Here is a 23,450-nt window from a genome sequence, read left to right on the forward strand (position 1 = left end):
GCTGTGGGACTATTTTCTTCAGTAGGAACAATGATCAGATCTTAGCGGATGGGAAGATTGATGGAGGTTAAACAAGGTCAATCCTGGAAGAAAACCTGTAAGATGCTGTAAAAAAAAACATAAGCTGGGTTGGACATTTACCTTTATGCCGGCAACAGCCCTATACATACAGCCAGAGCTACAACTGATGAAAGCAAATTCACCTTTTAGAGTATTAGAATATTTCCAATCGGGAATTTCTGTCAAGACTGATGTTCACAGACCCAATATCCGGACAGAATGAGCCAGAGCTATTTTGTAAAGGATTGGAAAGAGTCCTCTGGTAGAGACGTATTACAAAAGACTTTTTTTCTGTAATTGTAGTGTCAAATCATTCAATAGAGTGTTGACTCCAGCGAGATGAATACAAATGCACATTACACATTTCAGATTCTTTATTGTAAAATAATTGGCATAGCATGCATGTTATTATTTCCACTTTCCAATGATGGACTACTTTGCATCTTGTCTATCACAAAGGCAATAGAATACATTGAAGTTTTTGGCTGCCACATGACACAATTTCAAACAGTTTGAATACTTTTTTTTTAAAGGTGATATACTCTAACCTGCCACTTTATTAGGAACACCTTGCTAGTACAGGGTTGGACCCCTTTTGCCTTCAGAACTGCCTTAATCCTTCGTGGCATAGAATCAACAAGGTACTGGAAACATTCCTCAGAGAGTTTGGTCCATATTGACATGATAGCATCACGCAGATGCTGCAGATTTGTTGGCTGCACATCCATGATGCAAATCTCCCCTTCCACCACATCCCAAAGCTGCTCTATTGGATTGCGATCTGGTGACTGTGGAGGCCATCTGAGTACAGTGAACTCATTGTCATTGTCATTGTTCAAAGACACTTATAAAGTCACTTAAATCAACTTTCATCCCCATTCTGATGCTCGGTTTGGACTGCAGCAGATCGCCTTGACCATGTCTACATGCTGAAATGCATTGAGTTGCTGCCATTTGATTGGCTGATTGAAATTTGCGTTAACGAGCAGTTGGACAGATGTACCCGATAAAGTGGCTGGTGAGTGTAAACTGACTCATGGCAGCCACTTAGAGGGCTTTAAAGACAAGAAAAATTAGGAAAATTAGAGAAGGTCTTAGGAAAGCACTGCAATATTTATCAGTATTTTTTTAAAATATCTTTTAATATGACTAAAGGGAATGAAATATTATTCACTTTGCGGTATTTTTTCATTGCACTCATCTATTGTCGTCTTACGCCAAGCTGACTGTCATTTAAAGATGAAACTTGCAGATTCTTCAGTGTCTTTGGTTGGTCACAGGTCACCTCCGCCTCAAAGGGAACATTTTGCCGATGGTCGGTGAGCCACTTCCACAGGTACTCCATCTTCCCATCACACTCCCAGGGGTTCCCAGTCAGGATTATCTGCAAAGAGGGATTTGCCCCATCCAGCAGGCCCGTGGGGAGGTGGCGTAGCTGATTCTGATTCAGCAGCAGAAACTCAAGCTGCTGCAGTCTATGCAGAAGGTTCGCCGGCAGATCCTGAAGCCGATTCTCCTGCAGGTACAGGTGTTTCAGCTTGAGATTGTGAGCAAATGTTTGAGGTTTTAAAGTTATTAATTTGTTCCCAGCCAGATTTAGTGTCTCCAGGTGGCGCAGGCTCCTGAACACGTCCGCCGGTAGCTCTTGCAGATTGTTACCGTCAAGGTCCAGGGTCTGCAGCAGGGGCAGCTTGTGTAGCAGAGCAGCAGAGATGCTGGTTAGCTGATTACCGGACAAATCCAGATGGAGGAGGCTGCTGTTGTCAGAAAACCATGCCGGGTTTGCTTCCACCAGCCGATTATTTCTCACCACCAGGCTGTGAAGCGAGCCGTGATTGAAGACGTTTGCAGGTAGATTGACCAGCTCGTTTCCTGTGAGATCCAAAGTGTCCAAGCGAGGTACGGAGACCAGCAGATCCGAGGGAAGGCTCGGCAGACTGGTGTGATACAGCTGCAGGTAGTTTAGGGAAGGCACGGCACTCAGATCACCAGCAGCAATCCTGCCAAGGTTTGTATTTTGGATGGACAAAGTTGTGGTGTTGGGAGGTAAACCACTTTTGGGGAATCCCGTCAGGCCGCCTTTGCTGCACACCACCTCAGCAGATGAAGACTCAGTAGAGCAGGAGCACAAATTTGGACATGAGAGTGCACTTCTTCTTTTGTAGTCAAACTCAGCCAGTGCAACAAAAGTGACGAGGAGCAACAGCTTCATATCTGCAGTGAAACACTGAGAACAAAAAAATCACTTTAAGGCAAAAAAAAAGCGACACTAAAACACAAAATTGTTCTTGTTATTGTATTCCTACCTGAAAAGGGCTGCTGGAACTCTTCTGCTTCTCGCACAAGGCTGAGCATATTTCAGCAAATCAGGATGAAATGTCGCAAAAGGCAAACAGAACAGAGCAAATAAAGTGGTTACTGTTTTTCTGTACTTTGTAACAGTAGAAATGTTGGCACACAAATCAATATTTTCTCCTTTCCATCTTGGAGAGACCTATGCTTATACTATCATTATAAAGTCATCAACACATCCAAGGCAATGATTCACATAAACAGAATGTTTGTTATAAAAGGGATATGTGGGCAGAGGTGATGATTACAACATGACACTTAGGGCTGTACTACTATTTTCAAGTGCAATCCAAGCATGGAATTCAACAACAAAACCAACATGGTTGTATTCTCAACTTTTAATTTTGACATTCAATGTGTAATTTCTTATTTAAAGCAGAATCAAAATGTAAAAAAATAGATTTCAATTGAAATCTGTTTAATTTCAGGTTATAAACAAGAAAAGGTTGAAAAGAAAATGCATATAGCTCACAAAATAAGGTTTCATGTGGGGTCAATCAACACTGTGGCAGAATTAAATAATTGTTTCAAATTTGAATAAAAAAAAGGGACATAACTACAATAAAATTGTCTCAGAGTAAATAGGTAGCAGCAAACTATGCTAAGCATTTCAGACTAATCCAGTTAAGCTTTACTGAGAAGAACCAAAGTCCAAAAAGACCAAACAACATGTTTTACACTTAAATGATGCTTGTAAATGATCAACGAGGTGAACAAGAGGAGTAGAACTGCGACTTAAATAATGTTCTTTTCCTCTGTACCGGGACATATCGGTGGCATTTATGCAAAAAACAGCATCTGTTCCTTAACGTTATATGCTGTATCAAACACAGACGTATCTGAAAAATATTACTGTGCATCAGGTACTAATGACTTTGAAACATGATTTTGAAACTTATAATCATTAAATGAAATGTGTTGTTTTCCTTTGTTCAATTGGTAGAAACAAACATAGTCTTCCTTTGACAAAACTAATAATATATATATATATATATATATATATATATATATATATATATATATATATATATATATATATATATATATATATATATATATATATATATATATATATATATATATGTGTGTGTGTGTGTGTGTCTTTTTGACCAATTCAATAAATGACAATTTTGTTAGGAAGTAAATTTATTTATTTATTTAGTAGTTCAGTTCCCCACCTCAAACACATTCCACAGATTACTGACACACAGATTGATGTTTTCAAGCTTTTCTGTTAACAATAAAGACTTTACACTTAGAACACAAGAACATTATATCAGACCAAAAATCAATACAGAAATTAGGGCTTAATGCAAAATATGCTTAACACCTGCTTTAATGTTACATATCTCTCCTTGTTATGTATATATTGTATTTACACCAAGCTAAACCCAACCTTGATAAAGTTGACAATCATCTATCCTTTCCAAAAATATTGTTTAGAAAAATAAGTAAACTAGGATTTCCAAATAACATTCAACCGTGGAATATAAAAGAATGCTTAAAGGATGGTCATAGATTTAAGAAGATTTACTGAAATGTCATAAGCAGCTAATATCTCATCTGCAGCAGATAACATGTCCAGATTAGGTGTTACCAGCGAGTCCAAGCCAAGACGAGACCAAATCATCCGCCTTCTGTGTTTAAAGAACTCCATCAAATTATCTTAGAAATTTTACTGTTCATTTAGGAACCTTTAAATAATTGTCGTGTTAGCATTTTGCAACAATTCACTCTGAAGCCAAACATTATTTACTCAGGAGGAGAAAGTCGGAGGCAGGGCACCGCCAATGGTCTTCCTGTACAGAAGCATGCTCTATGAACAAACATGTAAATGCTTCCTGTTGGAATAAATATCTAAAACGTTTCAGCAGAGTTTAAAACCATTAAAAGTGGTCACTTAAAACAAATAAACTTTTTGCTTTTTAAACCTCGTTGCACAGTGACTCCAACTGAAAAGGCTTTACTTATTGCAAAGTTGTGTTTCATGCGGAAAGACCAGGACTAGAGTCTTTGTTTCCTATGTAAAATAATCAGAATTTCTTTTGTACATAACCTAGCAATCAAACATGATGGATAATAGGATAATCTGCCGTGGCTTTTCTGGGATCAAAGTTGCTTTAAGGGGGTAGACGTCCACATTGGTGTCCTCTTGGACCAGCCATTGGCTTCAGCCTCTGAGTCAGACTAAAGTGGATTTATACTAAATCAACAATGCTGGAAAGGTTACCTACTGCATTCAAGAAATTGACTTCTTCTAAAGTTTAACAGGACGTCACTTCAACCATCCTGAACCAGCCTTTTCGTACATTTAACGTCAGGCAGCATCAAGACAGCTGAGACCCGATGTTCAGATCGTTTGCTGTGAGGGAAATTAATGAGCGCCCTGCGAGAGACTCAGGCAAAGCACAGGTGATGTTGTCTGCCAAGAGAACCTTCTTCTTGTTCTGCTGGAGCCACCTCCACAGGTACTCCACCTCCCCGTCACAAAGCAGGGGGTTGACAGTCAGGTCCAGTCCGTCATCCTCAAGGGAGCTCAACGGGTCGAGCAGACCTTTGGGGATGAGGGTCAGCTGGTTGTCATCCAGACTGAGATGTGTGAGCCTGGTGAGTCCCTGGAAAAGGTTCTGTGGGAGTTTGCTGAGCTGGTTCCCATTGAGGAAGAGAGACGTGAGGTTGCGCGTGTCCCGGAAAACGGACTCATCCAAAGTCTTGAGCTTGTTGTTGTGCAGGCTTAGCCTCTGGAGTTTGGTCAGACGGTGCAGAGAGTTCGGCGCCATCTCTTCCAGCCGGTTGTCGGACACGTCGAGAATCTCCAGGTGAGGGAGCCTCTGAGACAAACCGACCGAGAGCTCTGTTATTTGGTTTCCAGATAAGTCCAGCCAGGTCAAGATGCTGGTATCAGGAAACCACTTTGCATCCGCTTTCTGAAGTTGATTGTTCTTCAGAATCAGGTTCTGAAGCGGGGCGTCGCGGAAGACATCGTCAGGCAGATCGCTCAGCTTGTTTCCCGTCAGATCCAACGTATGCAGCCGAGGAACGCCCCTGAGCAAACGAGAGGAAAGGCTGCGAAGGTGGTTCCCGTACACGTGGAGCTCTCGCAGCAGTGGCGTTGCTTTCAGATGATGTTCCGAGATGGAGGTGATGTTCGTGAGCTGAATCGTCAGCATGGTGGTGTTCTCTGGAAGACCCTCTGTTGGAAACTCTGTGAGGGGAACCTCGTTACAAACAACCTCCGTTCTTCCGGGGTAGCATTTGCACAAGGCTGGACAAGAAACGGTGCTGTGGCAGAAGTATGCCAAGAGGAGAAAAGCAGCAACCCAACAGAACGTCATTGCTAAAATAAAACAGAATGAGAACGCAGAGATTTAAATATACTGATGTATCGCATAAGGACTAATGGCACATAAAACCGTTAATTCCAGCTTTGGCAATTAATGCGCAGACACAGAAAAGACTTACTGTTGTGCTCCAGTTAAGGATCGACCAAACTGCTCTGTATATCTGTTCCAGTAATGGTTGCTTGCAAATTACTGTCATTTAAGGGGATAAATCCTTTGATGTAATCATTACTTATTGTGTAAATAACGACCCGTCCCTGCACAGTCACTTTTCAAGGACATGCGGTTGCAACAGACTGACTCAAACACGCAGGAAAAGTCCAAAACTTTGAAACTCGGCTGTACGGAAAAGTGCAGAATTTCAGTTTTAATGAGGCCCACAAATAAAAGTGACAGGGCTGCTGCAAACAAATAGACAGAGCCTATGTTTACTGCACATCTTTAAATGTTTCAAGATCCGGATGATTTTGTTAGTACTGGTGGAGAAAACTGGAAAAGCAGTAATTCATAAAACAAAATGTTTCCTCTGAAGACAAAACTTTCCATATGTAAACAGCAGCGATGTATGCACAATTGACTAACTGGTGATCAATGAAAATATATTTATTCGCGAAGAATGCTAAGAATGTGTGACAGAAAAACCAGCAACCCTGAAGGGAAACTACAGCGCAAGTGAAACTCAAGGACAGAGCGAGAGTGTTGCAACATTTCTACAAGTATTTTGCCCTATTTTGTTTTGCTAAAATGTACCATTTCTCCCAATTTTGGGAAATTCTGCGTTTTTTATGTTGTTGAAGTCAAATTCATGTTTAAAGTTTCCCTTCTCCTTTTTTTACGATTTGTGAAACCCTTTTGTTTTATCTAATTTGGAACGCGTTGGAAGAAAACTGTTCTTTTTTGGTCACAAGTACCATCTAAACTTGGTTTTGCCAAATTATTACTCTAAAATAAATGCAACAAAAGCATCTTTTTTTCTGTGGAAGAAAAGCTTATGTACTTATCCACCACCTCATTTATCCTGAAGTACAAACATGACAGAAGAAAGGCTGCGGAAGGAAAAGTGAAATGTATATTAAAAGAGGTAAAAACATCTGCAAATCTCAATGTTAGAAAATGTTAACAAAAAGCGGCATCAAGGGGGCATCACCAAGTCTCAATAATGAGCGTTTGATTAGGAGGCATACTGGGGAAAAAACCTTTCTACATTGATCACAAGCATAGAGATAAAGAGTTGGATGCACCGTACTGGGACTTTAACAAGAACCTCGGCTTTGGATAGATGAGACTTAGGGAGATCTTTGTTTTGCAAACAGCAGCAACAAGGAAACACTTCAGGTGGGACAGGAGGGAAACAAAAGCCTCACAGCCACTTTCAAATATGGTGAGGGTTATGTTGTAGGCTTGTTTCTCTTACAAAGGCCCCAGGGGAATCTTTTTTATTGCAAATCTATCAATGCAAGCATTCCTTGAAAAAAAAAAAAATGGCCATCTCTGAAAGAAAACTGGTCATAATTGGGTCATTCAGTAGGAGAATGGCCAAATCAAATAAGAAATGGTTAATCAGAATCAAAATCCTATAGAAGACCTGTGGTGTGAGCTGGGGAAAAGACGGCATGAAAGAAGACAAAAGGCTCTGGATGATCTAGAGAGATTGTGCAAAGACAGACGATCAAAGCCGCCTTTCCATCTATTCTATAGTGAATAACTAGTATACTGGGACAATTTGGTTGTACAGAATGTTGTATGACTGTGGATTTTACCCCCTTCCACTGAGTAAATACTCAAATTAAGGGTAGGATGCTTTACAACACCTTAAGTGTGAGGTTGTAGTGCAGCAATAAAACAGTAATTCATTTTAAGGGCTTTTATATCTTCTAAAGGGTCCCAAAATTCAATGAGGATGCCATTTCAAAACAATTTCACTAGCTTTTCCAGCAGCTTTTCACATTTCATGTGGAACCATATTACTTTATACCTGTGAGGGCAACAGCTGTCAAACATAATTGCAGTGCTCTGTGATGCAAGGCTTTTAGATGAGACGTTTCAAACAATAATGGCTTAGAGATTTGCATTGCGAATGGCGAAACAGTCCACTTGTTGCTCAGTTAGGCAGTCAAGTCCAGATTTACATTTTTTAAAGAGAATCAGCAGTTTTTAGGTAAAAAGTAACCATGCCCTGCTACGTGTAGAGAGGCACCAAAAACCAGTTAGAAACAGAATTTACCTCAGCAAAACAGAGAGATTGGTTTAAAGAAATGTAAATTAAGAGAACTGATGAAACCTGCTCGCAGGTTGTGCAGGTAGATTATCCAGAATGTGGAGTCACACTCATATTGGATTAAAACCTGCTAGATGGGCTAGGATTTTAGCATCTGGGTAACATGACGAACCATTGCATTATGGATAGTAGAAGCCAGTTGGCTTTAGGGTTTTCTACCAGCCCACTCACCTCTCTTGCACTTGGAGAGATACAAACAGAAGTATCCTGGTAAATTTCAGTGTTCACAGTGTGAGGAACGGTGATGAAAAAAAAAAACTGGAGAGTTGACACAGCAGTTTATATATAGGTAAAATACCATTTAATGATCTGATTTTAGTTTTGTTTTTTTGGGAGAAATTGGATGTAAAGCATAAGAAACAATACACAAAGCCTAGAAATAATGCCTTCCTTCCTATTGTGGTTTAACGTTTTGAAATCAGATGAAGAGTATGTCTTTACAAAATCTAAAATCTAAAAACTGACACAGGACCTGAAAGACACGTCATCTTTCAGCTGATCATCAACTGTCTGCCAAGATAATCAACTAATGGCTCCTTGGGGTCAACCTGTTCGTCCTAACATACTATTTTCTGTCTGTGATGCCTGAATATTTATTTTTATAGATTTAGCTAAAGAAATAAGAACAAAATGTCTTTTGAATGGGCAGTTAGTAGGTTTGCTGCTGGCAACAAATCTCTAAAATGCCAATTTACTTATATTATTTAGCCTAGGTGTTACAAGTTTCACTTCAACAGTCTTTTTATGCCTGCATGATGGTTACAGCGCTGGTATGAATTTTCAACTCACAACGATCACGTAAATGTTGGAATTTATCATAGATTTTCCGCGGGCGGACTTCACAAGAGATTTAAACCTGTGCACCCAATTCTTCAGTTTAAAAATCAATGAAGTTGTGTTGTTGTATAATCTTTCCACCCTCAAAAAAGAAACGCATCAGATACGTCTTTACAATAAAATCTTTCGAATAGTATTTTCTGCCAGTTCCGTACATTTACTGGCTCTTAAGCTTTCGCAGTTCCCATGAGATCCTCAAATATGAGTCAACAGGCCTTTGAAGTAAGACATGAATACACAAGATGTGCCACATTAAGTTCTGTATGTTTTCTTTTTAATGTCCTAAATACTGATCTGTGAGAAGAAAAAAAATACATTTCACATTATTCTATAATGATGTGGTGGCTATATTTAGTGCGACAAAACCAGTCCAGTACATCAATGCTCCAAATGGGTAAAGTCTCCCTTTCTAAAACTCTGTTCGCACATTTACAGACACCCTGTATAATGTGCCGCTGCCATACCCATACAAATATAACAATCATATAATATCAGCTGTGCTCGCTGTATTCATCAAGAAGCAAAACATTTCACAAACCATTCTGAATGCGCCCAATGATGATGGTAAAAAAAAAAAAAAAAAAAGGCAGTCTCATTACAAAGATGTGGTTGAGTTTCCTCCTGTTGAAAATTTCAAAAAAACGTCCCAGTTCTCATGACAACAGCCAGTTAATCTGAATCTGTCGTGTGTTTTGGTTTTCTTCTTCCTTTTTCTTGGACTTTTCATGTGCTGGAAACTGGGTCCAGACAATCCAGATGGATGAAACACAGCCGGGGTTAACTGGAAAAGAGAGAGGGGGAGAAAAAAAACAAAATAAAAAAAAAAACAGAGCGATATGAGAAAAACTTGGGATGCAACCAGCAGAGTGGCAAGAAATCAAAGGCAACACCCACGCAAAAATCCACACATACTAAAACAAGGAAGCTACTCTGCATCCAAACACATCAGGGCTGAAAAATGCACAAAAAGGCAGACAAATCCAGGGATAAGCTCTGTCTGCATGTTTGCAAGAGGCACTGATTTACTGTGAGGATTTTATCCTATGGTAAAGACTTGAAACATGCTAAGAGAAGCTGCCTACAAGGTTTGTGGGAATGCTCTAAAATCCCAGGTTATACATTGCAATGCCTTTTTTTTTTTTGCACTCAACTGTTTAATTTGGGAATCACACAAAAACATGCTCCAGGCAATAAATACGCCTCCTCTACAACGTTCACGCGGTTCTCATGCAGAGGTGGAGTTACCCTCTGACTTTCCTCTTTCAGAAGAAAATATCATCACCACCATCATCATCCTCCATCGGCCAATTCCAGTCTTTCAGGTCAAACTCAAGCAGCCTGAAATGATGAGGTTCAAGGAATGACATAAAATCTGTTGGTTGCAATACCTGCAATAGTCACCGAGGGGCAGTGTAGAGCAACTAACTCCTGGGTTAAACGCATGTGACATGCTGCTCTGTGTGAGGCAGGGTTAATTGGCACGCCAGCGCAGCACAGAAAGGAAGCAGGCCGTCGAAGCTCACCCAGCTCTTCCTACTTACATTCTCCAAGTGTGAGAAATTTTAGAAATGTGGGGTCAGAGGCAAGGAGCTCAAGGGTCAGTGGAGGATGATACGGAGCATGGGGCCAGTGCTGCAGGATGAAAGCCAGTTAGGGTGTGGCTGAGACTATCGAGCTTTATTACAGTCAGAAAAACAAAAAAAAAAACGTGATTAGTGGCTACTCTACAAGGTCAGGAATACAGCAAGTGAGTTTTAGTGCTGCGTTCGGCATTTTGCATGTGAAAATGACTCGGGAAGCTTGTTGAAAGCAAAACCGCTCTGTCCCAGCACCAACTTTTTTATTACACAATAAAATATATATAGAAAAACCAAAACAAACTCATTGCCACATTTTAGCTATACAAAGGAAATGTTTGGACGGACAAATGTCAACTGAAAATATTCATTGTTCTTACCCTGTCTGGAAATATCTGGAATGTGATTTTAGTAATCCATACATGTCCAGATTTGGACAAGTATGGTTAAAAGTATGGAAAACATTTCCACACTTTATTCACTGTCTCATTGTCTAAATGTTCTGTCATTCTTTTTGTCTTTACTCGACCCAATATGTCCTTCATTCATTCCTTTCTTCCCATCTTTCCTCTCCCCTTTTCTCCTTATGTCTCTCCATCTTTAGACTTAGATCTAATTTATTGTGCATAACGGGGAATTTAAAAGAACAATGCAAATAAAAATACAAATAGAGTTGAGAGAAACTGAAAGAAAAGTATCCCCAACATTCATGATACAACCAGAATACAAACATATAATACTACAGTTTTTATTTGGGTCTATCAGGTCAAATTATTTAATAAGGCTGACACCAACAGGACCAAATGAACATTTGTACCGTTATGTTTTGTGGACGATTTTTCCGGAAATACAAGTAAGAAATGCCCAAGGCCATTTTTGAATAACTGCGCATACGCAAGAGGCAAGACCATCGTACCTGCTCTTCTGCTCCTCAGGGGGATTGCATGAAAAATAAAATCGTCCAAATCCACTCTGGTCTTATTCCTTTCTACTGAGGCCTTCCTCTTCTTTTCATAAACTTGTAAGACAGTTTGCTTCTTGCAACGCTCAGCACTTTTCCAAGTATACGGTGAGAGCAGCGGAGCTACAATGAACGGCTAACCGCTAACCTAGCCGCTGAGCTAACCGGATACATAAAAAAAATCTAGGAAGGAACGAGCACGGACATTGGCGTTACGTGAGCGCATGTGGGACAACCAAAAGATAAGTCAATAGCCCCGGAACTTGAGGGACAGAGCGGGGTGAGAGCAGGACCAAAATCATGAAAAATCTAGGGCTGCAACTAAAGATCATTTTAATAATCGATGAACCGGTGTTATAAGAATTATTATTCTGAAGTCACTATGGCCTCACACCACTCGGACAGAGGAGGCCTGGAGACCTGATGTCTGTGTATAAGATCCACTGTTTTCTGATTGCAAGGCCAAATGCTGCAGCTGCTGAGGGATACTGATTGTTTACGATAGACTGTCTTTGTTTTGTCTCATGGGAAGGCCACGGTGCAGTATTAGGGGAAGCCCGAAAAGTGACACAGGCAGAGACAGGGCAGACAGAGACTGCAGCGGAACCGTGGGGTGCGATTACTTTCCAAATATGTGAATCTCTGCTCTGTTTCTCAATAAAGGTGCTGGAACGTTATACCACCGTCTCGTCATTTAGTAAAGATGGGAACTCAGTTACTATTGTTTAATATTCCACCCAAAACTCCCACAACAATTTGGCGTCACGAACAGGATCTCCGACCGACGAGCGAGGGAGTCCGGGGACAGGAGCTGCTTTGGCCGGCCCGGAGAGGTTATCCGGCCTCTGGTACCCCGAATGGATTTTCAAGGGATGTGGAGGAGCTCCTGGTCTCGGAGCGTCTCTGGGCGTCGGCGCGAAGATCCGAACCTTTCTTTCATGAGACGGTAAGGGGATTATTTTCCAGCTCTTTTAAAAACAAACGCAATTGGTCAAAAATGCTTGCAAGCTTTTAAATTTTAAACCCCATTTTAAAGTATACCTCAAGAAATTTTAAAATTAAAAACTGTAAACCTAAAAGGTAGTAAAAGTAAAAGCCGGTAGAAATAATGAATTATATTTAATCCTTAAGGCAAATAAAACAGGGTTCGCAATACCGAACGGTGACTAAGGTTTAAACATTAAACTAAAATTCAAAATTTAATTAGAATACGTTTTCAGCTGAAATACGGACTTTCCCACAAGGGGGAAGGAGGGGCAGAGTGATTTTCACCTGGAGAACAGGTGACCGGCTGAGCAGTTTGCAGCTGGTCCATTAAAGTCCTCTTGTCTTGGGTTTGTGCAAGAGGCTGTCCACTTCTGTTGTGGATGAAAGCGGCAGGGATGCTTAAGTCCTTGACTGTTGCGAAGACGTTTGCAGCTTTGATAAGTGGGGACCCCGACCATTATACCAAAAAGCCGACCATCGGATGTGAGGCCTTTCATTTAGTTGGTCGATCGTGCTAAGGACGAGTAAAAAATAATAAAAAACACAAAAAAAGGATAAAATAAATAAAAACAAACAAAAAAAAAAAGTCTGGATGCAGAAGAGTCCGTGTAATGGTTAAAAGGCAGATTTTCTCAGGGTCAAGCCTAGCCCCAGGGTGAGACGTTCGATTTCATGCTGAAAAACGTAGGGGCCCAGACGCATGACATGCATAAATGATTTGATATGATTTGATTAAACATGCAGATTTCTCACATAGGGGTTATTATTATTACTATTATTTTTATTTTATTGCAGTACTGCTACTAAATAATAAAAATAAAATTAAGAGAAAAAAGAAAAGCGATAAAAACAAGGAAACGGAAACGAAACTAAAAAGGCGTTGCACCGGGGAAGCGTTTACGTGGGGACCGATTAGGCACTTCCGTTGTGGATAAAAGTGTTTTGAACTGCTGATAGCGACGTATAACTTTCAAAAATGGGTAAGCGTCCAAGTGTCTGCGAGACACAGAGTTGTATCCTTGCGGGACTGAAGCGTAAAACCGCGTGTGGACGAAGCATCGGGGGGTCGTAACCAGCGCACGCTCTCCACCTTTTAAACTAAGCGGGAACTTAACGCGTTGAAAACATCTTTCGGCGTTGACGTTTAAAAAATTATGAAAAACATAGAACTATTTAAGATGGTGAAAAAGCAGGCCTGCACGTGTTTGTCTGTCTGAATGTCATCGTTTGTATGTAACCGTACGTGTGTATGTATCTATGTAACTAAACGTTCGTCTGTGTGAATTAATTCGGGGTAAAAGTAATGTTCATGGTTTCAGAATGTTCATTTGTTTTGGGAGAACTGCAGCTCCGTAATTCAAATGACATTTTAAGCATGGACTATGTTAACAATAGAGGTACAGTAAAAGAGAGATTTAAACAACAAAGTTTGTTTTTTAACATTAAATATCAGGACCAAATTAAATTGATACACGGAGAGATTAACATGGCTTGAACGGAAATATTTCAGCTTTGTTAGAAATTGGAAATAAGCGTTACATAAGCTTGTTAAGTTTACTGTTTTACAAATTTAGGCTGAGATCCTATCACTTGTTTTTTAGCCCTAAAGTAATTTAAAATTACTGAGATCTCATTGCTTATAATAATAATGATTCATCACAAACCAGTCCAGTTGAAAGAAGTTTAGATATACAAGATTTTTGATTTAAATAGATGAGGGAAAACTGTGCTTTGAACAAACCTGTATGGAACTAAATATGAATTGCTTTTCTAAGGGTTTTCTATTCATTTATTTTATTTATTTTTTATTTGGGATTTGAATGCAACTAATGAGAAATTTTGAAAAGCGTCAAAATATCAGAAGGCCACGTTACACGCGTCATCAGTTACGAAATCATCTGATGTTATTAGTTATGCTGAACTGAGGCGATCCTCAGAGGGACAGTATAACCTGAGAAGGACAATAGATATGATAAACAAATCTGACCATGATGTAAACATCTGAATGTTACGGCAAGGCTGGGTCTGTGTGTTCTGGCCTGGGGGCTGATCCTTGGGACAAGGACTAAAGGTGATGTCATTGACTTCAGCCTGATCCAGTTTTGAGTTTTATTTTGTCAGAGACAAAGTTTGATTTATTTTTATCCTTTTGTTTCTTTTATGTTTGTCATGTTAGAGGGAACACTGTAGTTAAAATGTTTGTGACTGTTTTGCTGTAATTTCTTTTCAACCTATGGAGCGTTTCTTTGGCAAAAATGCTGGCAGAATTCATTCTGTTTGCAGGCGTGAGGACTGGAGGATGGACTCTTGATGAGAAGGAGAATGTTGGGCTGCTGAATTTAGACATTGGACTGAAAATGGACAATGAAGGACTGTGACTGAGGCATCGGACAACCTTCGACAACAAACACAGATGAGTTCTGCAGACACGACTTCATGCATTTCACTTCAGATTTTGTTGTACACAATTAAAACAAAACACACATTACAAAACACATAAAGATTATGTAAAGGTGAAGACTTTTAAAGAAGCACCTTGATGGAATCATGGAGCAACTTAATACATTAAGTGGGTATTATATCAACAGTTTAATAAATAAAAGAATGAATTAGTTTTCACTATATAGGTAGAGTAATCTGAACTTTTAAATAGCATTTCATTTAATGAACATCTTAGTGTAAGCTGATTTCTGCTACTCCGGCAGGCATCAATAAAACAGTAACAAAAGGTTACTGGATAAAATGGATAAGGTTGCAATAGAATTAGCATAATGACACATCCTACTAACTAACATGGGTAAATTTAGGATTAAAGCATCAGGGTACAATGGTTACAATATTTATGGAGATTTAATATCTTTCAACTAGAACACAAATAACTCAAAAGTCTTTTTAATTAGCAAACCTTTAACCTGACAGCTTTTAGATCAGGATAATTTAATGGTTATCGTCTTACATACAGAAAATAAGTAAGATTATTTTAATTAGATTAGATTATGGGGACATTTTGGATCTGGTCAGGATGGTTGGGGGGCTGTGATGATAAAAGGGTAACAGCTTGAAGGTGATATCAATGAATGAAGGTTTTTTCTGAGGAACATCAAAGCAGCAAATACATCCCACATTGGAAGTCCTGCTGTGTATAGAACATCTTGAACGGCACGTAAGGTGAGATCCTTACAACGAGAGACGTTCCACACAGGGGGGTGTGGAGACCCCTGGGGCATGGCACCCAGGGACGAGCTGCTGTGGACTTGACACAGCTGGTGGAACCAGAGAGACGACGAGGTGGTCCCACAGGTTACCTGACACCTTACACTGACTGTAAAGGGTTCTGGGTTTTCAGGGTTGCTGAAAACAGAAAGCTTCAGAGAACCTTTCACCCTTCCTGACCAGGCACTCAGAATACATAGATCATAGATCAGATTGCAGAGGCCTAGACAAATAGGAACGCAGAGATGCGTTCACCCAAGAACTTCTTAATAAAAGTCCTTAATCCTCAGTTTAAGAAGATAAATAAATAAATAAATAATCACAATGTAAGATTTACTTTATTTTAGGATTAATTTGGGAACTAATTCTGATTTGCTTAAGTAGCTTTAGTTGTTCTACAATGTTAGAGCGTTTTCAAAAAACTCCTGTTCTCTCCTGCTCTCTGCTTTGTTTTGTGTTGTAGAACCATGGCATCCTTGAACAGTAACAGCATGGTATAAATATTTTGTCTTTTCTGTGCAGAACAGCACCTTCGCTTTCTTAAAAAAAAAAAAAAAAAAAAAAAAAAAAAAGAGAGAGAAAGAGGGAAAAGGCTTTCACATGGAAAGGCTTTCTTTTTCTCAGTTGGGTTTTAAAAATAATTGGGAAATGACATGAAACGAATATGTTGATGAAATTATGTTGCAGAGAACTTCAACTGTCAGACAACAACAGTTAAGACACACATTAAAAGCATTCTGTTAAGAATTATTATGAATTTACTGCAGATACATTTGAACTTAAAGATTACTCTTTTAACTAATAATTAAATTGCAGAATTCTGAAAGCTAAATAATTGTGCACAGAAATATCTTGAATGTGAAAGTGTTTGGAGGATGTTTTAATAAATGACACATGAAAGGGGTTTTGATAAGAACACTAATTACACCTTGTTTCTGTTCTCTAGTGGGAACAAGGACTTGTGTCTGCAGACCATCTTCACAAAGTGTTTTATTAGAAAGAAATGCAAAATAAAATGCTCAGTGCCCATCCACAACTGAACATTCGTTACCATCCAGCTCAATCGTCCAGCCTGCGAGGAGGAACCAGAAGAGGACTGGGGATGAAGAAGCCAGAGAACTCTGATTCCTTATTCTTCAACGGGAGGAGTTGCCTGAAGAGACACTAAGCGCGATTAGATTAATTTCTGCCTTGTGCCTGAATGGCCTGAAGGCTTTCTTAACTTTGCGGTCTTGACGTTTAGGACTCTTCTCATATTGTGTTGCTGTTTGTTTAACTGCTCTGTTCCACTGATTCACATGTTTGATTTTTTTTGTGTTATGAGATCTACACTTTAATATTACATCATGTTGATCAATATGGTTTTATGGTAAAAAATGGAAACTGTTTGCTTCAGACACACAAGGATCTATGGTTTATGCACCTTTTGATTTGATATAGGAAGAACCAGGATCGGATTGGCTCTAAAGATCCTTTAATATTAGCTGGTAATGTTAACACTTAGATTCAATACAGGGTTTTCAGGCTCAGATTGGCCGAGAGCAGATCTCCCTGGGAGGGGGCCTTGCAGTTTTTACTGCCCCCTAGGGGTAGCGTTTTCTGGAGGTTCCCCTGCACGCACTGAACCTCTCCTGCCTTTGCTCCTGGTGTTATAAGTTTGGAGTGGTGGATTATTGTCCATCGTAGGGGTGAGTGGAGAAAGGAGTAGGAGGGTATTCAGGGTGGGTAAAGAGTAGACGGATTCGACCTTGGTTAATGAACAGGGTTTAGCTTACCATAGTCTAATGTAATTTTAAAATAATGTGCGCATAGGTACCTAAAACAGGCCTTACCTAATTAGATGAATCCTAAATTGTGGACAAAAGCTAAATCTTTGATCTTGTGTGTTAAAGCTCTATGAAGCATTCATGTTGATCTGTATTAAAAGTTCCAGCACTACCCGGTTCCAACACGGGAACCCTTTGGGTCCCACTTTACGAGTTTACAGAAATGGTTCCTCTGTGCTTTGTTCACATTTTCAAGTGATGGGTCATCTTGTTTTGTCTTGATGCTGATGACGCCATCATCAAAAAAAAAAAAAAAAAAGAGAGGAATGTTATAAGAATTATTATTCTGAAGTCACTATGGCCTCACACCACTCGGACAGAGGAGGCCTGGAGACCTGATGTCTGTGTATAAGATCCACTGTTTTCTGATTGCAAGGCCAAATGCTGCAGCTGCTGAGGGATACTGATTGTTTACGATAGACTGTCTTTGTTTTGTCTCATGGGAAGGCCACGGTGCAGTATTAGGGGAAGCCCGAAAAGTGACACAGGCAGAGACAGGGCAGACAGAGACTGCAGCGGAACCGTGGGGTGCGATTACTTTCCAAATATGTGAATCTCTGCTCTGTTTCTCAATAAAGGTGCTGGAACGTTATACCACCGTCTCGTCATTTAGTAAAGATGGGAACTCAGTTACTATTGTTTAATATTCCACCCAAAACTCCCACAACAACCGGTCGATTATTTTTACGATTAATTGATGAATCGGACGACAAAAAAAACCCAAGTTTTACTTCCACTTCTTTTTTCCAAAATAGAACATTTGGACAGAGAGCAAAAAAGCACACAAAAATAAGTTGCTACTTAGGTGTTTCTTTTACAATTATTTTAGGTAATAAATATTTTTGCTTCAAATAAAGAAGTTATTGTTGACTAGATTGTAAGTCAGTCATTTAATAAACAATGTTGTCTATATGAACAGCGGTTTAACACAACAACAGTGAAGCTGTAAAACTGGGGCGTCAATGCTGTTTGGTTTAATTTCACCCTTGTGCTAGAGCAATTAGGGGAAATAATTAGCCATAACAATGAAAACAGAGCAGAAACATGACTTCTGACAATCAAATAAACCAGCAGACCATTTCATGTACAGTTTCAGCACAAGCTGCATTTTATGTAAATACTACATGCTACATTTGTCCTTCTACATATTTTACTTTCAAGAACGTTTATTCTATAAGTTTTTCAAATTTTTCTTTGAAGAGTCAAAAAGGGTGTTAGGTATTTAATACTTTCTATTTGTTCTGAGAGTTTTAACATTTTTGAGAGTGTCCTTTAGGGATGCTTATGTCTTGTTGTTCTTTAAGTGTTTTTAAGTTGTGTCTTTCCAAAATTTCATTATGGTTACAAAACAATAAAGACTCTTGATTCTTGTAAAGACGCATTAATTGCGTGACGCAACAAATCGATGATGAAATTCATTGCCAACGCTTTTAATTATTGATTTTAAGCGATTTTATTGATTCGTTGTTGCAGCCCTAGAAAAATCCCTGCTCTTCGGACTGAACGGGAGAGGTTGGTTAGATTTATTAACCTTCTTTTTTGTGAATACATAATCTATGAACTATTTTCAGGAAGAAGGACGATTTCACCCAGTATAACAAAAAGTGTTTCTGAACAGGATTACCAACAATTAACCTGACTCCGCCAGATGGATTTGCTCCGCATATCCATCTGGAAACCTTCCGTTGAAGTAATTTTGGGAAGGGGCGAAAATACTGGTTAGCTGATTGGCCTATGTTGGTGATAGACGGGCCAAATAAACCAATCAGATCAACGAAGCATATGACGTACTAACACGACAAGAGGAGCCAATTGATAGATCAAACTCTTGCTGAAACCAGTCGGGAGAAGAAATACTCTGCAATTCCGATAAAACTTGCTCGATAGCCACGCTAACGCTAGTTTCATCGGCTGAAGCTGCCATGTTCTTTAGACTGAACTGTCACGCTTCTCATTGCGTCACACCTCAACCCGCCTCAAAGCCAACGCTGATTGGACGTTCGTTTGGTGAACTGCTCCAAATTTTCTTTAACGGAAAGTAGCCAGACTGATCTGCGAGTGAAACCTTGAAAGCTCACAAGATCAGGATGGTCTCACGAGGCTAACCAACAATACCTTTAAGGTTTAAAAAGTGAAATGTGTGGCAACCCTGAGCGTCAATTGACTGAGATCAAGTTATCTACCAAGAAGTTGACTTCTCTAAAAGTCATTGTTTCCACAAGGTAAAATTACAAAATGACTAAAAGGTTGACTGGTGCGAATACGTCTGCAAGTTCCTGCATGTCCCAAGGCCTTGCAGCTGTCCTTAGTCCCTTATGAGATGACCATATAACTACTGTATCAGCTTGGGCAACAGAAATGCAGCACCCCTTTGTCTGAGCCTCTCACCTGGGCTTGTCCGACGACGGCTGTCTGGTGGACTGGATCTTGATGGCGCGGCGGTGAGACAAGCGAGGGGAGGGCTGCGGGGTCTCATGTGGAGAGGAAGGCAGCGAAGATTCGTTGGGGCTTTTCCGCGCTGCCGGGGTAGGACTTAGCGTTGGTTTTTTTCTCGGGATGCGCTTGAGGAGGTGCTTGACCCAACGCTGCCGCTCTGTCTGAGAACTGGTCAGCAGCAGCAGCTCTTTGGCGGTGGACATATCGTAGTTCACTAGGGAAGATTAACAATATAGAGATTAAATGTTAGGGTGAGAGCTTTCTATTCTTTCTGACCAGAAGTCTTTTTTTAGTTTATAATTAGAAGTGAATAAAGAAAATCCAAATATGAAATAAAACATCAGCATGTAGCACCTTTACCATTAGTTGAGTGATTTTATTCTCCCCATCCTTCCAAATATAAACTCACATTTAAATATATATGATAATTGCAAACACCTTCATTGGATATTTTATGTTGATTTTATGTGATAAAACAACACAAAGTAGTGCCTCATTATGAAGGGGAAGAAAAAGGAAACATGGAAAGGCCTCAGAGTTTTGTTGGATAACATTAGTAAAGAAAGAAAGACAAACAAAGCCTCTTGAAGACCACAGAACATAGCAAATGGTTTGAAGCTATTCAACGCAGGCTTAGATTTTAAAGCAATACGGCAAGCTTTTAACATCTCAGCGGACACTGTTAAGTCCATCACCTGGAAATGGAAAGAATATGAGACAACTGCAAACCTACCAAGTCATGGCTGTCAACCTAGACCGACAGATTTGGCAAGGGGAAAATTTAATCAGAGAAGCAGCCAAGAGGCCGGATGAAACTCTCTGGAGGAGCTGCAGAAAACCGCAGGTCAGTTGGGGAATACTTCAACATGACAACTATTAAAGTCAAAAAATATGGGCTTTTTGGTAGCGTGGTAACAAGAAATCTTGTTTGCAGTCACCTCAAGCCATCTAGGAGACCGATCAAACATGTAAAAGCAAGGACTAAGCTCAGAGGAAAGTGAAACTGAACTTTTTGGCCCCTTTGCTAAGCGCTATGCGAAGGGGCGCTATACCATCCTATCACTAGAGAGCGCGTGTGGGGAGTTTCTTCTACCACTTCAAAATTATGGCTTAAGCCGGGCATACACTTTACGATTTTTTTTGCCCTTTTTGGGTCGATTCTTCAGTCGTGTGAGAATTTTTTGCATCGGCCCGAGTTTCAGCTGCATTATGCGTCCTGCATCGTATCGTGTAGTATACAGGGGGTAACGGGGGGCGATTAGCCTCTCACTACCACCTCCTAATCAGGAATCGTACGGTCGGATGAAAATCAAACATGTTTGAAATGCTGTCGGCCCTCATGAGGAGATCGGGAGCGCGTCCTGCAGTTGAAGCAGAGCTACGAGCCGATTTCCTCCAACCTTGTGCACTGCGCATGTGCAGACAAGGGAATTCTTCTTCTTCTTCTCAGACAAAAACATAGGCGTGGAGAGAACCATGGCGGAATGTGACATGGAGTCAAACTACGGAGGAGCAACTCGGAGATTTTTCCAAGGCAGCGCGTTTCGTTCTAGTCAGTCTCATATTTAACAGTGAGCTTTGACACTTCCGTCTTTCTCTTCTTCTACTGTTTACATTTGGCTTCCGGATAGACGAGTCCGACAAGCGCCATCTCTACGGGGCTGAGTCCGATGTGTGGTTTTTGGACGTACAGTGTCAGTGAACTTTTAAACCCTGCGGTTTCGTCGTACAGCTTGAGCTGTATCTGAGAGCAACGACTGAAAATACCGTACAGTGTATGCTTTAGCTTGGGTTGAAGAACTTGCAATATGTAAAAGAATGAAGTTCTACGGGGATTATTGCTTTTGTAGGGCACTGTAACATGCCATAAATGAGAAATATAATCTCTAATCTATTTTGCAATAACATTTGGAAATCAAAAGAAAACATCTGAGTTCCGTTTCTAACTCTGCTGCTTTTCTAGTTCAGAACACACACCTAAGATTTTTCAACCAGTTCCAAAAGAGCTGGTTAAAAGAAAGGAAACCTACTTTTGCATTGCGTAATAACGTCCTCTTTCAAGTCCATGTGGTCTTTGTGGTACTTGGTATGACAGCGGCGGCATTCGAGGGCCATCGGAGGCTTGAAGACACTCCACAGGGGTCGAGGGCAGACCTCACAGCTGGCGGGGAGGTGGTACATAGACACCATGAACTCGTGGCCCAGGTGGGGGATGTAACTGGGACGTTCGCAAGGTGCAGAATCCATTAGAGCCTCCGTGTCGCGTTTGCTCTCGCCTTCGTTGGCATACAAGATCTGAAGAAAGAAAGGAGGACTTGATTATAACATTATGAACAAGATAAAATGGGATAGAAAGTTATGGAATCGAAGCAGGTCATCACCTGGAATATTCTAGGGATTTCTTTGACATCTGCTCGGTAACAATCAGTCTGGGTGATGGGTCGGACATGGAACAGCTTTCTGAAATGTGGACAAGAATTGGAGATTGAAGAAAGTTTTCAAAATTCCCTTTTTTAATATTCTGATATTAAGCAAACAGAAATGGTTTTGGCAACTGGAACCAACCCAAAATAGGAATGGTTTGGTCAAAAACGTATCAATCTACTTGTTATGAGTACTTCTATTATAAAAAAGTGGGACTTTAGTTGAGTCTAAGCAGGTCCAAATAATGTTTTGTTACAATATTACACACATTTATCTTAAAGAAATAAAATAAAGACACTTAGAAAGTCTTTCCTTAGGTAATCTCAAGTCACAGATTCTACAGTCATGTGAATAAAAATGTGACCATCCCCTGTTCCTTCCATTTTTTCTAAAGAAATGATCACATATGATCTATTGTTTATTTTTATTCATGTCTGTAACATAATAATGTAATTATAAGTAAACCCTAAACATCAACCCTGCTTTACAAAAACATTGGACAACCCAAAATGTTTATTCTAACTAAGCCTGAAGTTCCTAACAGATACTTCACTGTGATTCACTGTGTAGCTATGTAACAGTATTAGGGGATTCTTTCTTTTTTTTTTTTTTGCATCATTGTTATGTTGCAGGGTTCAGTTCTGCCCCAGTTTCAATTGTTGTACATTTTCCTTGAGCACCCTCTGATACAAGGTGGATAAGGTGGTAGATTAAATAATGGGAGACATGCCTGGTGCAGCTAAACATCTCAAAAACATGACACTTCCACCCCAATGCTTCACATGTGGTAACTGATTCTTATCCTTGAATGCTGTGTTTGGTTTATGCCAAAACGTGTCCTCTGTTCTGGTGTTCAAACATTTCCATTTTGGCACATCTCTCCAAACAGCATTATTCTAAAAGTCTTAGTCTGTTCTATCTATCCTTTTATGTTTTTCCTAGTGTGCAAATGTTTCCTCTCACGAAAGTTAAACCTATGCAGCTCCTGCTTCTACAGGAATGAACTTTCACAGCAACACTTTCCTGAACCTAGTACAATAAGTTGTGTGTTGACATTATGTAGACGTCTTTCAGCATCTTGTAGTTTGCTTTCAGAGTGAACTTGCATGAGCACTGATGGCAGCTATTTTGAAGATCTTCCACAAGTAAACCGTTCTT

The 23,450-nt window shown here is 40.0% G+C and overlaps 3 protein-coding genes across 7 annotated transcripts in view; all 3 read right to left on the minus strand.

Annotated features, from left to right (window-relative positions):
* Window positions 1-419: 419 nt before the first annotated feature.
* Window positions 420-2,426, minus strand: LOC105930747 (phospholipase A2 inhibitor). Its single transcript, XM_012869103.3, has 2 exons — window positions 2,367-2,426; window positions 420-2,287 (listed from the first exon to the last, which is right to left on the minus strand). The coding sequence occupies exon 2, from the start codon at window positions 2,270-2,272 to the stop codon at window positions 1,262-1,264; it is 1,011 nt and encodes a 336-aa protein (XP_012724557.2). The 5' UTR covers window positions 2,273-2,287; window positions 2,367-2,426; the 3' UTR covers window positions 420-1,261.
* Window positions 2,427-3,546: 1,120 nt separating this feature from the next.
* On the minus strand, window positions 3,547-6,135 carry LOC105930748 (leucine-rich alpha-2-glycoprotein). The gene is made up of 2 exons (XM_012869104.3): window positions 5,875-6,135; window positions 3,547-5,749 (listed from the first exon to the last, which is right to left on the minus strand). The coding sequence occupies exon 2, from the start codon at window positions 5,745-5,747 to the stop codon at window positions 4,740-4,742; it is 1,008 nt and encodes a 335-aa protein (XP_012724558.2). The 5' UTR covers window positions 5,748-5,749; window positions 5,875-6,135; the 3' UTR covers window positions 3,547-4,739.
* A 2,174-nt stretch (window positions 6,136-8,309) lies between these two features.
* LOC105930740 (rho-associated protein kinase 2) overlaps window positions 8,310-23,450 on the minus strand; it is a 61,187-nt gene continuing 46,046 nt past the window's right edge. For 2 of the 5 annotated variants that reach the window (XM_036147325.1, XM_036147327.1), the window contains 5 exons: window positions 22,250-22,328; window positions 21,899-22,163; window positions 19,821-20,082; window positions 10,114-10,206; window positions 8,310-9,649 (listed from right to left, as the gene is read on the minus strand). In XM_036147325.1, coding sequence (XP_036003218.1) covers window positions 10,131-10,206; window positions 19,821-20,082; window positions 21,899-22,163; window positions 22,250-22,328 — 682 coding nt within the window. In that variant the 3' untranslated portion in view covers window positions 8,310-9,649; window positions 10,114-10,130. Of the gene's footprint in view, window positions 9,650-10,113; window positions 10,207-10,409; window positions 10,501-19,820; window positions 20,083-21,898; window positions 22,164-22,249; window positions 22,329-23,450 lie in introns of those variants that run through there. The other 3 variants (XR_004932839.1, XR_004932840.1, XM_036147326.1) reach the window with 3 other exon arrangements.

This window comes from Fundulus heteroclitus, chromosome 15 (assembly GCF_011125445.2).
Source record: "Fundulus heteroclitus isolate FHET01 chromosome 15, MU-UCD_Fhet_4.1, whole genome shotgun sequence".
Lineage (NCBI taxonomy): Eukaryota > Metazoa > Chordata > Actinopteri > Cyprinodontiformes > Fundulidae > Fundulus > Fundulus heteroclitus.